Source organism: Cuculus canorus, chromosome 1 (assembly GCF_017976375.1).
Source record: "Cuculus canorus isolate bCucCan1 chromosome 1, bCucCan1.pri, whole genome shotgun sequence".
Taxonomy (NCBI): Eukaryota; Metazoa; Chordata; class Aves; order Cuculiformes; family Cuculidae; genus Cuculus; species Cuculus canorus.
This window is the reverse complement of record NC_071401.1, coordinates 27,101,384-27,118,098: the sequence shown is the minus strand read 5'-3', so window position 1 is coordinate 27,118,098 and position 16,715 is coordinate 27,101,384. Positions and strand designations below refer to the sequence as shown.

The window sequence follows — 16,715 nt, the reverse complement described above, 5'->3', positions numbered from 1 at the left end:
AGGCCTGCAGCAATAGGACAAAGGGTAATGGTCTTAAACTGAAAGAGAAGAGGTTTAGACTAGATAGTAGGAAGAATTTTTTTTGCTGACGACGGTGAAACACCAGCACAGGTTACCCAGAGAGGTGGTAGTTGCCCCATCACTGGAAACATTCAAGGTCAGATTGGGTTCGGCTTTGAGCAACCTGATTATGTTGAAGATGTCCCTGCTAACGGCAGGGGTGTTGAACTACATGACCTTCATGGTCCCTTCCAATCAAAACCATCCTATGATTCTCTGTGGTTTCTGCAGGGATTTTCCATGCTTTGGCTGTGGAGGTGAAGCAACTTAAGAGGGTATATCCAAAATATGGGTAAATGTGCAAGGAAAATTGGGGTTTAGATATTTCCCCTCGTTTGTCACTATCTGGATCTCTACTCAGGAATACCGAACTACACATGCAAGGTGTCCATGTGGAATTTTCTGGACTACCAGTTAACACTTTGTTAATGTTGGATGAAAAGCATTTCTTATAGCTAGAGAGAATTTCTAGGATTTCTCTGTTTTGTTTTATGTTTGCTCAGAGCCCAAATCTCAGACACTGACCACAACTCCTGGAACACAATAAGGTGAAGGATGAAGGTGCATGTTTCCCTTCTTCCCCTCCTCCACCCTCTTTCAACTGAGCTGTTCAATAATAATGTGACAAAAATCACAGGAAGGTAATGGAGCGTGAAAAACAATTACGATTAGGTTTAAAAAGGAGTCTATATATGCTATCTGAAATGGCAGAGGTAGGAAAATTATTGAATTTGCTTACCTCACCAAAGTAGAGCAAAACCTTTCCTTCCTTGTACTCATAGTGCTGAATGTATTGGTCTGAAGATGTCACCAGCTGCAGGAAAACAAACAAAGAAACAAAATCAGAACAAAAACCTAGCATAAAAGAAACACCTTTACTACCATCTTCTATATTCTGTTTGTTGTATCAGTATTCCTTTGTTCAGCTGTTTGCTTTATTCTGCCCTTTTTCTTCCTCCCTAAAGGAGGCAGTCCCTGAAAGCATGAACCTGGGTAAACCTTCTCCAACTGAGGAGGCTTCAGAATCCTAAAAAAGTCTGTAGCCACCGCTGCAGAGCATTGTGGCCCATCTTCCTGTCACTGTACATTGCAAGAAACTGCTTCTGACAGATGTGTCCCCCTTGCAAGCATGGGACACGCCATCCTGGCATGTCATGGCACAACAGTGCCAGTGGGGACAGAAATATGTCCTAAGGACAGGAACATATTTAAGTGCCCTGGTGAGCTTTGCCTTAATTTCTATTACAACAGACTAAGAAATCTGCTCACCACAAGATTTTCATTTCTTGAATGTGTTCAGTGAATATTTTATGAGAAGAAGAACGAAAACATGTGTATCCAATTTTTTTGTTTTGTTTTGCCTTCTTCATTCTGTGGACTTTGGAAAGATATTGAAAAACAATGTTTCTATAGAAAAGAGAATAAAAGATTGCACAGAAAAGTGTGTTTATAACCTGATCGAGATCCTTTGTGTCAGGCTCCAAGCCACTCAGCAGTGAAAGATCAACCAAGGACATTTTTGGTGCGTTGGAACCTGTGGACCTTTATAAAGGAGACAGTCAGTGAACAACTGCACTGAAGCAGCTTGCTTTGAAAAGTTTGGCTCTTCAGGCTTTCTAATAGTTAAAGAAAACATTTTGCTCCACATAACTTTCCTAAGTGGATTTTAATTTGAAAATTAGCTGCCTACCTCATTAAAAGTCATGAGACAAGATTAGTCATCTGAACTCTGAACTAGTCAAATGGTCATCCGAAACCAGTTGTCTTGCCTGAAGTTGTTTTCTAGGCTTTTCTTTTTCATAGCTGATAGGCAGAAAAAAAATCACCTTCAAAGGGAGAGGTATGGTGATGTAGTCACTGCCTTCAGTTTTTCTTTGGTATCTTAACTACAATAAAGGGAGCTTCGCATTATTGTTTAAGCTCCACTCTAACACTTAGTAACGTCCTGCAGAACAGTGGATCTGATAGTTGAGCAACTAATGGGGAAAATGGTGATTCAGCCAGCACACAATTCACTGAATACATGTTTAACTAGGGAGAGTAAAACTTCGGAATTGGGATAACTCTAGTCCTCCCGTGCTATTGTTCATGCTGCTGTTTGGGAGACAGCGATAAAAACCTGGGGAGCAAAACTTGCTTCTGCCACCCTTAAAATCTCTAGGAAAGTAACCCAGTACAGCACCACTTTGTGCTTCTGTCACCCTTACCAGACTCTGAAAGGGAGCAAACGCACATATTTCATTGCTATTCTGCATGGGAGAATGTCTTTCTCACCAGCTCTGTCCTTGCCTACTTCTTGATTATCCCATCAGGATATCTTTCTGCCTCCTCTCCTCCCCCAAACAGTAGTAAACATATTTTCCTTTTTATGAGGCCAGACTGTGACCATAAAGGAAGCAACAGCATCTCTCCAGAATGCAACAAAACTCTGTAAATATGTTATTACTTTATTCCAGTTCTATATACTTTATTTAGTAAAAGAATTCTTTCAAATAATTAGCCAGCCAGGCAGTTAAGAATCTCCCCCGCGTTTGATGGGGCAGAATCTGGAATGGACTTTTAAGGTCTATGTAAACTGTCTAAAGCAAATGCGTTGTGCGAAAATTTTTCTCCTGCCATGGTAGAAGGATGCAGACTCACCTTCTGCTCATACTCACAGGAGATCACCAGGCATGTTGCCCAGCTTGCGGATATGAAGTGACCATGAAGAATTAAAACAAAAAATGAATATATTTTCTGTTGAAGAGTTGATCTTGCAGACCTACCTGACACAGACTTTGTACTGCAGTGATTCTGCTTTACCGGAAGAGATCACATCCCTTTTCCTTCTACTGTGGATATCAAACCACTCTATTTCAGACAGTGGCTTAAATGTGCTGTTTTCTGTAGCAACCGAGTCCTCATAATCATAGTTTTCATAAGAGTATATGGCTTCTGGAGGTGACAGACATACACAAATTTGATTGAGCATCTGGTAATTTGGGTCCTTTTCATATAATGGTAAATATCAGTGGGCAGGCATGCCATCTCTAAGGGTTTTATAAAAGTGTGCTGTACACCATCTCAGTAACAGTTGAAATTTTAGAGACGATTGTAATAAGAATAACCAACAGGTGTAATGAGGAATGGCTTTTAGGCTATGCATAAATATGGAAAGGACAATTCCTGCCTCCAAAAATATTCAAACAGAAAAAAAAAAACCCAGACATAGGCAGAGAGGATGATGAACACAAACTTCAGGGGCCCGAAAGCATGGTCTTGCTCATAAGGAAAACCTATGACAAATCTACCCCAAAGAATTTTTAAGGCCATGCGGTAGGTCCCTTATTAGTCAGGGGACTGAGCTGGGCCAGGAACACTGTAAATGGAGATCACCTCACCCTCATCACAATAACAAAGAAGAGTTACTAATAGTACCTCTGTATATGTTAGGTACCTACTGCACCTAGAGTCACTCAGATAGTTATTACACTATTTATAAGTATTGATATGCTTAATGAAACAACATCTCGGCAGTTTGGAGGCCTCTCTGTTTTCTTGTTTCATTCATTTATTCCCAGTCTCCAAAGCTGAGAAGCCATTAAGTATCATTAACATCTCACCAAACATGTAACCTCTGAGACCACACCAATTCCCTTTTCACTCACCAGAGTGCTCGATGCTGCCTTCTACTTCCACTGTCAAAATCAAATCCTCACACGTGTTGTTCTTCAGCTCAGAAGACCAGTATACTTTTAATATCTAGGATGAAGACACAAACAGCAGACTGCTAAAAATATCATTTAAATGACAAGGGATTTACTCATCCAGGATATTCAGCAAATGTTGATGGGACATGGGAATGTGTAGGGAAACACAGGTCTCAGACGCACCGACTAATCACAGAGGACCGTTGTGGGTATAAGTAGGAGAGTCCTGTGTACAAATTGCTAATGGTATCGGATCTTTGTAATAACTCTCCATTTCCAAACTCGAAGTGGTCTTTCAAACTTCAGCTGCCTCTGTAAGCATTGGCATTTCAGGGACTTAAAGTTAAAAACAGGAAAAATTGACTGCCCATCCGGACAGCCTGCAGGCCCCAAATTTAGAAATTTGGAGGCAGGAACACAAGGATAAAGCCATGGCAAGGAATTTCTCACTCTGTTTTCAAAAAGGGATTAAGAGTAGTCCAGTTGGACTCTGATTTTCTAATTTACAGCTTACACTCATTGTCCCGTTTCCTCTGCCATGTACAGACACTTCAAGTTTTCTCCCAAGTTCAAACTGCAAACAAAGGAAAAAAAAAAAAAAAGATTTAGTCTGTGCTCAGCACTTGATCTATTGCTTTCCTGTAATCTTGATGATTTTCTACCCTATTATCCCTCAGAAGTGGAGTAGGGAAAACCTTTAGCTATGGAAGATGTTGAGACCTCAAGTCTCACAAGACTTTTAATATACTTGGCTGGTGCATCTTACTCTGCCATTCTGGGGCCTAGGAGACATATTTTCTGAACTTCACTTGCTCCTCTGTAGTCTGCATGTAGTATTTTCCCAAGTCTCAACACATTGAGTATCAGAATATTGCCCTTCAGCATCATTGAATGGCAAGACTTGGGCTGCTGGCTGCTCTTCACTTTAGAGGGAGATTCATGTCACTGAAGTCCCAGAAGAGGTAGGAAAAAACTTCAAAAGTGTGCTGCTAAACATCTGCCAATTTTTTTCTTTAAAAGGATTCTTCTTATTTACATATTAAATCATGAAAATATTATAAATCAACTACATCATATTACTAAACATGAGAAAAGCTAGGCTGGATAATCCAATGTTTCTCCTATTTGAGGATAAAAAGCTTGAAACAATGGGTGATTATATACCTCTAACTGCTTCTGAATCGTTTCATGAGCATCAGTCAGAATAAAAGTATAGTCTTTTTGTCTTCCAGGTGTTGCCAGTTTTACAGTCAGGTTGGTGGAAGCAGTGTCCAATGTCTGTATGCTGTATGCTGACAGAGCTTCTAGGGCCACCACTGTGTCCTATGTGAGAAAGAAATGCAAAAACCCTAACAATTATGCCAGGTTATTTCAACAGTATGCAAAATGACACCATCAGTCACCTGGAGCCATTCTTAAATTTTATGGGGTTTTTGCTGCTGTGAATTTCTCCTGTGTCTGCCTGTTCCTACCTGCCCAGATTATTTGCTTATTTTCCCACCTGCTTCTTTTAGAATTAAAGTCCTAAAAACCCCAAGTTCTGATCTTGGATTATTATAAACTTTCATAAAGACAAAGAATATTTGCTGGCTTGCCACTGTTTTATTTTGGCCCATTTTTTATTAATGAGGCAAAATCTTTAGTTCTTCATTCTGTAGTGTTTCATACACCAAATAAGCTCAGGATTAGCTGTTATGATGCTTTCAAATCTAAATGAAAAAGTGTTTAAAGGCCTTCTGTTTTCTTCCCTCCTCCTGAAACCCCAGCTGAACTGTTGTCAGGCACCTGTGTAGAGCAGTATCCTCCACCATAGTTCCTTCTTTCTGTCAACCACGTAGCAATAGGCTTTGCGTACTCCATGTCTTTCAGGAGCAATGTTTGAAGCAATGCATAGGCAGTGGTTTCCACTGAGACCGCATCTTTGCCGTTTCCCCAGTAGCGCTGCTGTTTTGCTGCAAGAATAACTCAGATTTGAATCCCCTTGGTAAGACATTTGCCAAAAATGACTGTTGTTCTACTGAGTAGATGTTTAATGTCAGAGATTTGGGGAACGACAAGACACGGATGCTGTCATGACTCCAACAAGTCTGTTGGGAAGCAGAAACAGTGGAAAAGGAAAAGCATGATTTTCAATTTTGACTTATCCAACCATCACAGTCTTATGATCCTATTGTACAGCAATATCCATCTGATGGAGTGGTAGCATCATGTCTGGTGGTCCCCAAGAAATAACAGCATAAATTATGCCCATAGATTCAGTCTTGATTAAGAAGAAACATATTTCCTATGCCTACACAATAGCTATTAAACCATAACGTAGGTTATCAAAAAAATTGATAGAAATTGGTAGTGTGGCAATGCAGCCAAACAACCAACTGACCCAACCCTGACAACAGCCACACACTGCAGGGGAAGAAGAGACATCCTTGTGGAGCTGGAACAAAGCACTCAGAACTGTTGGGGAGCGGGGGGTGGGGGTGGGGGCTTTGTAAGCAGATGGGCTGGGAAAGACACCTTCCCTCTTGCTCACAAATCCAGCCTGAACTACTTCCATATGTAGTTGCTGTTCATTGCTATTTACCTATCAAAAGTTTCTTCTTTGTCAGCTGGCTTGGACTCTTTTTTTTTTTTTTCTTAAATGCATTTTAGGGGTGTGGAAGATTTGGTAGGCAGCGAAGGGAAGCAGAAAAGGAAAATAAATACAGTTATGGTTTTGCTCCAATTCCAGCATCAGGTAAGGCCATGATCCAAACTTTACAATATTAAGCTGTTACTTTATAATCATATTAATTATACAAATTACATATCACAATTTCAACATTGAAATATTTAATTATGTAATTTAAATAATGAAGTATATTACACGAATACATACACACTTCTGTAGAGTTAAACAGCTTTCATTTACTTGAGATCGTTTTGTTCATATAAGACAACATTTAAGGTGCTTTACTTTGGAAAAGTGCTTTCTGACCGAATTTTTAAGAATAGTTACCAGTACCTGAGTCAAAAACAGAGCAGCCCCTTAATTTTTCTTTCGCCATCTGGGCTTCTTCACTATTAGACTGCACAAGTGTCAGAGCATAAGCAGTGATAGCTGTAGAATAGCAATTACTGTTTTTTAAAAGTTGATTTTTCATATAAGCCACTGCTCTTCTAACTACTCGTACCTGTGAAAACAGAATGAACCCATCTGAAAAGGTCATCCAGCCCTACTAGCTAGTGTGAGTACTAGGAAATTAGAATACTTCAGTGCAGTAATTTTTTAGACAATTTTAATAATTTTAGCTTAGATGTGAAAGCCATTGGTGATGGAGTGTGTAGCTCAAAACACCCTGTTGTACATCAGGCCGTGACATCTTTTCCTATCCACTGCAGATATAAACAGTTTTACCTTCTCATTTGCAGTACATAAAGACAGCAGGGTGGGCTTGCCATTGTGCCATAGCCTTCAGTTTTAAAGATAAAAAGTCAGGGTTCCTACCACGTCAGATGACTCATAGACCCGTAGAGTTTGTTGCAATGCTATAGTTACAAAGGCTGTTAAAGCCAAGTCCTCTTCTGCTGATCCAATGCCACCCTGAAAGATGAACGATGAAACAGAAAAGTGTCTGAACATACGCTTATGATTAAATTTTTCATGGAGTCAAGGACATTCTTGTCAAAGCCTCTGAGCACAGATCACGCAGTTTTACCTTTCAATTTTGTTCAGTAACTTGTGTCCACCTAAAGCATACCTTCTACAATAGCAGCCAGTTTGTGTCAGACAATGTTAAGAGATTAGGAACCTCCTACATCCTTCAGAGCTGGTAATCAAGTATTTAATCATTTAGCTCATAGTTAAAAGTCTACACTTTCTCATTGGTATATTCATGGCTTCAATTTCCAAGCACTAGAGGGTGTTTTTTCCATTTCTCTGCTATTCCTTACAGATCAAAGGACCCTTTAACACTCAGAACTTTTCTCCTGTAAAGATTTTTGTATACCATTATTAGATCATTTTTTTGTTTCTCTTCTTGATAAACTAAACACCATATCCTCATTTCCTTTTTTTTCCTTAAGGTATGCATTATCTTTTCTATTCTTCTTTGTGTTTTGCTCATGTTCTGCTTTGGAAACAACTTCAGGATTCTCTACCACCTTTGACAACCTCCTCCTTCACTCAGCCCCAAAAGTTTATCCTTAGGAGAGGTTGTTTTCTTTGAGATACATGAGTCTTTTCACAAAATGATCACGCACAGCTCCTGAAGCAAATCTAAAATAGAAAAATGTCTCAGTATGAACACAGGTCAGAAAATCTTTGGCCAATTTTTGAAGCTTTTTTTTTTTTCCACAATAGTGTTACAACTGTGGAAGTGGCTTTGAGGGTGAAAGCCTCACTAGTGATCTGACAAAGATCATTAATAAAATTAATACTTTTTTTTTCATGTAAGATCACTACGAAGTTATCTGTTGTTTTCAATGAACTTTGAAAGATGCACATTGTATACATATCTTAGATGCATCGATAATGTAACAATTTTGTGTTTCTGGAAACACAGGGGATGTGTAGACTAACATAAGCAGTTAGAGATCATAATCATCATTGAGATTATTTTTTTTTCACCAGGAGAGGGGTTACTTACTGAAAGAGTTTACCCAGAGAGGCTGTGGGATCCTGATCCTTGGAGGTGCTCGAGACTCAGCTACATATGGCCCTGTGCAATCTGATCTAACCAGACTTCCTCTGTTCAGTGGTTGTACTAGATGACCTCTAAATTACAATTCTATAGGTCTATTGCCTTTGGCAGTAAAAGGCGTAATTTTTTACCAAACACAAGATCTCAGAATTGTTTTTTTAAGTGTTTTAGAGGCATAAGATCAGCTGCCATTGTGTAAGATCAAAAGATAAAGGTGGTGAAGTGCTAGCTGTACATCTCTGTCATAACAGGGCTTTTAAAAAATTCATTTTATGTCACAAATTTATTTTCCTTTACATACATTTCTTCTTAGTCAGCAATTCAGAATATCCTTTTCAGTCCCTAATTACCCTAAATGTGCGACAGGTTATTTCGTATACTGATGACCCACCTGCATCGTCCTGTCCATTACTGGATGATGATCATGGAATGAATCATCTGCCTGCTGTTGATTAAGCAAGTAGGAAATCGAGTTCTGTATGTGACTGTGTTGAACACTAATGTATTCTTGGCATCTTGTGAGTACTTTGACAATGAATGCAGTTAACCTGCACAAAAGAAAACGTTCCAAGATTTGCTGACATATATTTGTAGATTAATATACTAATGGGAAAAGAAATATGCTCGCTCTGTACATACACTCATATACAATACAATGTACTCACTGGAACCAAGTGAGTTATCATTCAACATCAGTGTAAACATTCCTACTCATTTTGTGATAAATGCAAAATAACCAGTGGCTCAGTTTAAGCCTCCTTTATGAAGGATTAAATGTGCTCAGAGACTTGCATGGCTCACAATTCATGACAAAGGTACATAAGCAACACCATGGCCATTGGATTTTGAAAACCAGTCCCCCCCCCCCGAAAAAAAATTGCAGTGCATTAAATGATAATAGTGATATTTTGGAAAAAAAAAACAAACCAAAGCTGATTTTGAAAAATATACTTACCATACACTACTGGGGGTTCTTTTAAATGCTCCGTAGGAACCATCCACCTTCTGAAACTCGAGCAGTCTAGTATAACCTGCATGAACAAGACAGCACATAACTTCAGAGAATACACGTTTTTGGGGGGCATTTTCATACATCACTTGTACTAACATGAACATGTTTAGTACTGAATCGTGGAAAATACATGGAGGTGTTCACTGGTACACTAAGGAGGAAATGACTACATCAGCAGGCCTGTGACACAGAAAAAGGCTTAGGCTTAGGAGGTGCTCTGTCTTGTTTGACTTAACCAGCCACTGAGAATAACCTGAAAGCCACAGGTATCCATAGATATATGGATACCAAAGCACTTTCTGCATCATGGATCTTGGGAAACTTATTTCCTGTTACTGATAGCTTTTCAAGCTGCCAACTTTGTGGCACAAGGAACCAAAAAGTACACAAAAAGTCATCTCTTTGGTCAGACAGAGGGTTAGAAATCACGAATTGCAGCCTCTGATCTCGACTGCTACTATTACTATCTTGACAAAGTCTGTATTATAGCCACACAAGTCATTTTCTGCTCTAGTGAACTTCGATAAAAATCAACAGAAACATAATACACAGACTAAATGTTGCTGATAATACCAAATACTCATCAGCAGGATCTCATGCAGCTTTAGGCAATCTTAGATAAATAGTAAAAGACCTCTATCCAGCAACAGCATGCTTTTAATCTCTATCTATGCTCTTAGTTTTCACTGATGAAATGTGTGTTTCAAGTTGTCCGAAGATCATGAAGATAGGTGCACTATACTGCTTTATACCATGTGTACATTACTACACTTAGAAACATCAGCTGTACCTGCTACAATACTGGTAACTCTTGGGTTCTGTGCTAATGCCTGTGACCTGGAACATCTTCACTTCCACATGCAGTGTCAGATGTATGCAATCAGTCATCTAAATCCTCCTCAACAGTTCTGTTTCTCATGTCTGCCTGCAAATTGTCAGAGGCATTTCTGCATGGATGTGTTAAGACAACACTCACTCCTTTGGCAAGTAACAACGGTTAGTGTGTAATGCAAAGGGATAACAGAGAACATTTTGGTTAGTCTCTGGGTTTTGTTTGTTTTGTTTTTTCTGTGTACCTTTTTCAATCATGTTAATAGCTTCCTCCTTCCTTTCAGGATTAAAGTTCACCCACTGCTCACTGGCATCCAAATACTCGATAGCATAGACTGCAGGGGCCATTTTCACCATTGTTTGCTCTGCACAGCCTGTGGGCACTTGAATAAGTTTCTCAACTCCAGTGAGACTAAGACAATTTTCAACAGGCTCATCCATAATATTCCCTGTAGTGAAAAACACAAGCCATAGTACGTGTCATATTTAAAACTAAATATGGTACTAGCTATAGATACTAGCTATAGATAGACGTTCCAATACTTCTCCTTATTAAACCCTGTTTTTAGCTACTTAAGATGTTGCAAAGCTGAAGCAGAACAAGGATAATGTGCCAGACCCTGGGAAAGCTGGAGAGAGGAAGCAGAGGCAGTGAAGGAGCATGGAGGTGAAAGAGCCCTGAGGCTCCTGGAGGCAGGAAAACAAGGAAAGGAGGAAAGACTCGTGCTTCAGGTTTGGGCTCAAAAGGTCTTGTCAAATCAGATTTGATCCGCCCAAGGGAAAAAGATTGTGACTTAAACATGCCAAACATTTTGTGCTCAGAGGGTTTTTTTCCCTCTCTGCAATTTTTTCATTTGATGAATTCAAGCATCCCTGTACTTTAAAGCAGAGATTTGAAACCAAAGCCAATAGCCTATGTGTCAAGAATGCATTATTTTACATTTTCTAGGAAAAAATGTTTTGATTATTAGTAACAGTACTTGCCAGTAAATATTTTTAAAATGCTTATGCATCAGTATATATTTATACGATTATTTGATTAAATGAATCTATAATTGTATATACCTTCTCTTTAGAAAAGCAGAACTTCTCAGAAATTACACTTCAGAGTCTGGAATCCTTATTTCTGGAGACTAAAGCAGATTTTAACTAGATGATCTTTAAGATCCCTTCCAACTCAGCCCATTCTGTGATTCTAGAGACCTACATGCAGTGTGGGGTTATTCTCCTCCGGACCTTGTAAAGCTATTATATCCATTGCAAGTAAGAAGGATTAATTAGACAGAGGAAAGGCACTGGATAAGCCTTGAGGCCATTGTGTTTTGTGACCTGGGCATGGAGCACAGACCATGTGAGTCATAGCAGAACAACTAGGACAAATTGAAGACCTGACGTTCAGAAATGAGCAGCACAAAGGGGTATATCTCTTGTCACCTATGGAGAAATTATTGACAAAAAAATTACATTTACCTTTCAGGCTAACAAACACATGACTGTCGGAATCGGGTACCATATCAGATGGCCTGTTCAGGTCCAGAGTATGGGACCTTGCTGTAAATAGATAGTAAACATACGTCTATATCCAGCCTCTTTCAACATAAAAACATACAGTGTAATTTTAGAACATGCTTTTCATTAAACATATCAGAGTTGATGGCAGTTTTGACATCAACGGCAGTTAAATGAAAATTTATGAAAAGAAATATTCTTAGATTGGTTTAATTTTCAATCATTACTAATATTTTTTGGTTTGAAATAATTTTTTTTTAAAAAACTTTTAAGACCCATTAATAAATGAAGTAGATGCTTACTTAATATTTAAAGAATGCTACTTTGAAGTTCAGAAGTGATACAAATTAATTCTAAACCTTTAGATTTAAATTATTTTTCTTTCCCAAGTCTATTGCTATGAATTGAATTAAAAGGTTTGTCACGATTTCTGGTCAAACAAAGAAATATTTGTATGTTAAGAAGTATTTCATTGCACCCATCCGATATTCACACCAGGCTTTACACCGCCTATCTCTACCCCAAACTGTAGGGTACCCCTGTCGTTTCTATCTAACTCTTTTGTGTAACTTACCATCACTGTTAATGCAAATGGTTTTCTCCTCTCTCTGTAAAACACCTTCAGCCTGTAAAATTGAGGAAAGAAAAGTAAAACCTTTGCAAGCACTCACACCTGAAATTAAGCTGCATGAAAGCCACACCCTGCCCTTGCACTAGAACAGCAGGTGGCAGAAATAAGTTATTTTGGAGTGAGATTTCTCCAGGTAAAACTGAAGGTTTATACAGAATTTCAGTTTCCCAATTGAAATGCTAATAAACTCTGTTGATTTTTTTTTTTTTGGTTACTATTGACTATTTTCCTGGATAAAATTCCTTTAACCAAAATTGACCCAGAAAAATTAAACTTCAAAAATTAAACCTCAGCTTTGTGAGCTTTGCAGGTCAAGATCATAGGTCGACTTACTTTTATAAACATTTAATCTATGAAGACTATGAGTTCTGAGTTCAACTTGTAGTTAAAACATAATTTTTTTTCCTTCTGATTGCCACACATCCCTCATCCTACATTTTCTATTTTAATAGCGTTATTTTTATGGACATTTTTTGTGTTTTGGTGTAGCATTGAACTCCGAGACTGTGTCTGTCTCTAGGAAAATTATGTCCCGTAACAACAGCAGGTTCCCAGCATCCCATGCTTTACCTATGGTACAAGGATTCATACCTTGCACTTTAGGCATGAATTGCGAATAGCCGTCATTTTGCTGCTTGGGCACTATACTCATAGAATCATAGAATCATTAGGTTGGAAAGGACCTTAGAGATCATCAACTCCAACCATACCTGTCTACTACTGTCTCCAAGCACCTCATTATCTGCTTTTTAAACACCTCCAGGGATGTTGACTCAAACACTTCATAATTTTGAAAGATAATTAAAATATTAAATAATCAACACCACATATTTGTATGTTTTTTACCTATGTAACTCTTAAGATTCAGGATCCATTAACAAGAAGGAATAAAATAGAGTTTAACTTTATGACTAACAAAGAGTGTTTCCTCCTCAAATTATTGCTAGATGGACATCTTCAATTTTGGCTTCATAAGGGAAAAGGAATTTTTATACATGTTGGTTAAGCAAGCAGAAATTAAAGATAGAGACATAGGCACTGACTGCATGAAGGACGCTGTTGCTATATGATGCGTAGAAGGATACCTTTTAGCCATAGAGCACAATTCTTTCCACATACACTACACACAAACCCACCACAGGGTAAAATTTGTTCCCCATGCTATAGCTCAGTCCTTGCTGAGAAACAGGTTTTCTGAAATGACTTCCAGCCTTATGTTTCTACAATTTCACTCACTCTACAAGAGCTCTACACACAATGAAAGTTATATTCAAGGCAAAACACATATTTGTGAAGTGCCTGCACTCAACTAGTTATACTTACCACAACGTTGAGGTTCTTCCTAATGCTGTCACCGTACCCAGAATCTCTGTCAAAAGCAGTAATAGTAATTGGAATTTCTCCCACATTTAGAGGGACAACCGAGAAGTAAGCTGGTGTTGCAGAGTTCCCCTTAGCCACCAGCATCTGCTGCACAGCCTTCTCCGTCGCCCCTGCGGTGCACAACCCCTTCACTGCATCCAACGTCACTATAAGCTGTAGGGACAAGGGAATGCCTGCAATCAGGCTTTGTGCATCACCACACAGGAAAAACACTCCAGCTCTACCATGTCTTGATAAGAATGGGAAATGAGAGAGAGATATAACAGGAGACTAGCTTTAGCTTAAAAATGAAATAGCAATGGAGACATTTTGCAAGACAGAAAGTGCTTTTCACTTCACTCTCCTGTTTTTACTGTTCTCCACTTATAAAACGGGAAAACTTTTTTTCACCAAGAAGTAATCAAACACTGGCAGAGCTTGTGCAAAGAGTTTGTGGAGTCTTCCCCCTTGGAGAAATTCAGTAACTGACTGGACAAGACCGTGAACAACTTGCTCTCTCTGGACCTCCTATGAGCAGCAGATTGGACTACAGACCTCTAGAGGTTCCTCCAACCTAATAGTTCAATGACCCTGGTCTGTTAACATTTATCAACATTGACCAGGGCTGTGAAGATAAATCAGTAACTATTTCAGGACTCTGAATTGCAATATAGTTTTGTCCTATCCCTAAACCACAGGGAAGTAAGAAAGATAGTTCATTTTTACACATCCCAGCTACACACTATTCAACACAGTTCAAAAGGTGCTGGTCAAGCAAAGCTGGCTGAGAAATGGGAAGAGATGAAGAACAAAGCATCAGCCTGAAGCTGATGGAGGCCTTAAGCTCAATGACAACTGTGGCCATATGCAGAGTTGGGTAGGAGTCACACACAGACAAAAAGTGGTTTTGCATTGTATGCACAATGAATTTTGTGGTTAGCATATTGCATTGATCATAACTTAGTTCTGTATCTTTTGTACCTACTTTTTCAGCAACTGGGTGTTGCCTGGATTGACAGGCAGCAAAAACTAGCTGGTTGCTTCAATTAAGGGGGAGAAGATACACCCAAAGACAAGGAATATGACTGGGTAATATGCTAAATAAAATCTGTTTTATACAGTAAGTATTATTAGCAAGTAGAAGTGGATCCTGTTCATTGGGAGACTTTCAGGATGGGACTGTGATGTCTGGGCTGTAGGAAGGCATTGAAAGCTGCCTGGATCATTTGCATTTAATTATTACATAGCTATATATCTAGCTATATAGATCTGTATAGCACAGAAGTTGGAGGCAACAGTACCTGGAGGTCTTTGGGCAGATAGTTGTAGACCACTGCTTTTATTTCTAGTTGTTCATGTCTTTTGACTGAATATGGTAATCTCAGGGATACAAAAACATCCTTGAAAACTGTAAAGGTGTGGGGGTCAGCTATGCAAAATCCTGAGATAAGGAAAAAAAAAACCAGAGGTGAGAATTGAGCACCTAAAGTCAATTGATAAAAAGTTAAATGTCTAATCAAAACAAATTTCTTAAGACCCCTTGAGGTCAGGAGCAGCAGAGGGAGATAGACATATCCAGAAAGCATTTCAACTCAGCTTTGCTTGAGACATCTCAGGGGTAGATGATTTGCCCTGTGGAGTAACTGACATGGTTTTAAATAGGTAAAATTTGGCAGGAGTGTTTGTAGCTTTTGTGAGTGAATTGTGGCCCGGCTTTCCTGCAAAGGCCATGTGTAAAACACAATAAACTTTCCTCATTTTCTTTAAATAAACTCCATGTAACCCTGGATAAGCCTCTCTTACTCAAGAGGAATGGACAGTACTAGATGGACAGTTGGTTCCTCATGTATGGTCCTAGTCAGCCTCCAGGAGCTCCCAAAGAGCAGCACCTGAGAACCTGGGCTGTCCGATGTCCAACCCTTGCTGATCTTCTGCTAGTCTCTTGGTGTTCTTCTCCTCTCTGGCTTTCCAGAGACCACAGACTTTCATGCTTCTCTGACATGGCCAGAACTCACTCCCAGAAACGTTCAAATAAAAGTGGTGTTATTACCATTACCTTTCTTGTGGCTTCCTAGCCATATGGAAGATAAAATGAGATGGTTTGTGGATTAGAAAGAATAAGAAACAGTTTTGGTTGCATAATGCATCCTCCTTTAGCACCCTCCTTTAGCACATGTTAGTTTTATAAATATATATTACAATCCCTTAAATTCTAGATGGATTTTAATATGGCATAAATGAGAGGAGTAAATATCGTGACCAAAACACTTTGTGTTTTTCAGTGCACACTGTCTCACTCTGACAATGTTAACATTGTATCTCTGTTTTCGAAAATACACCTTCCCTACTGATCCTCACCAAGAAACCAAGTAAAAGGAACCAATAGTTATACCTTTTTGGGGAGATATGCTTATTGCCTGAACTTCCCAGGTAGTTATAGAGTCAGGAACAAAATTTTGTACTCTAAGAAACACAAAATAAAATGTGTTAGGAAGGATATATAAAATCTAAACACTATCATTTGTTGAAGTTTGTGTATTGTACGGGAAAAAAATATTCCCTCAATTAAGAAAAAAAGTACTTGCAAATATCCCTCTGTTTTCTGTATCAGATCGCACATAAAGCTGATATTTATATACATTTTGCTGTATAAGTGTAGATGTATTTACCTTAATTTACCTCAGTTAATACAGTACCTATGCTTTCCAGGACTTTTCACTTCTTCAAAATTCCACCACCAGCTCTCAGGAAAATAACTGCGCAAGTCGACAGAGATGTCATCAAATTCTTCTTCATGTCCATCATAGACTGTAAAACAAGAGTGCGGTTTCTCATCTGAATTCTTCGGCTGCTGTCCTTACAGTGTCTTGCAGGGAGTCAGTTTGTTAGAGAGTTTCTCACCCTAAGAATTTATCCCATCCCATCCCATTCCCACCTTCACG

General features: G+C 38.9%; 1 protein-coding gene across 1 annotated transcript in view; it reads right to left on the bottom strand.

The window, feature by feature from the left end:
• Positions 1-16,715, bottom strand: part of LOC104066164 (complement C4) — a 58,945-nt gene that overhangs the window by 8,466 nt on the left and 33,764 nt on the right. Inside the window, exons 19-36 of the mRNA XM_009568736.2 lie at positions 16,470-16,581; positions 16,166-16,236; positions 15,075-15,214; positions 13,735-13,947; positions 12,355-12,406; positions 11,742-11,822; positions 10,517-10,720; positions 9,384-9,459; positions 8,820-8,976; positions 7,234-7,329; positions 6,751-6,919; positions 5,535-5,701; positions 4,914-5,072; positions 4,264-4,323; positions 3,708-3,801; positions 2,826-2,994; positions 1,515-1,602; positions 800-874 (exon numbers count right to left, since the gene is read on the bottom strand). Of these exons, the coding sequence (XP_009567031.2) occupies positions 800-874; positions 1,515-1,602; positions 2,826-2,994; positions 3,708-3,801; positions 4,264-4,323; positions 4,914-5,072; positions 5,535-5,701; positions 6,751-6,919; positions 7,234-7,329; positions 8,820-8,976; positions 9,384-9,459; positions 10,517-10,720; positions 11,742-11,822; positions 12,355-12,406; positions 13,735-13,947; positions 15,075-15,214; positions 16,166-16,236; positions 16,470-16,581 (2,183 nt within the window). The remainder of the gene's footprint in view (positions 1-799; positions 875-1,514; positions 1,603-2,825; positions 2,995-3,707; positions 3,802-4,263; positions 4,324-4,913; positions 5,073-5,534; positions 5,702-6,750; positions 6,920-7,233; positions 7,330-8,819; positions 8,977-9,383; positions 9,460-10,516; positions 10,721-11,741; positions 11,823-12,354; positions 12,407-13,734; positions 13,948-15,074; positions 15,215-16,165; positions 16,237-16,469; positions 16,582-16,715) is intronic.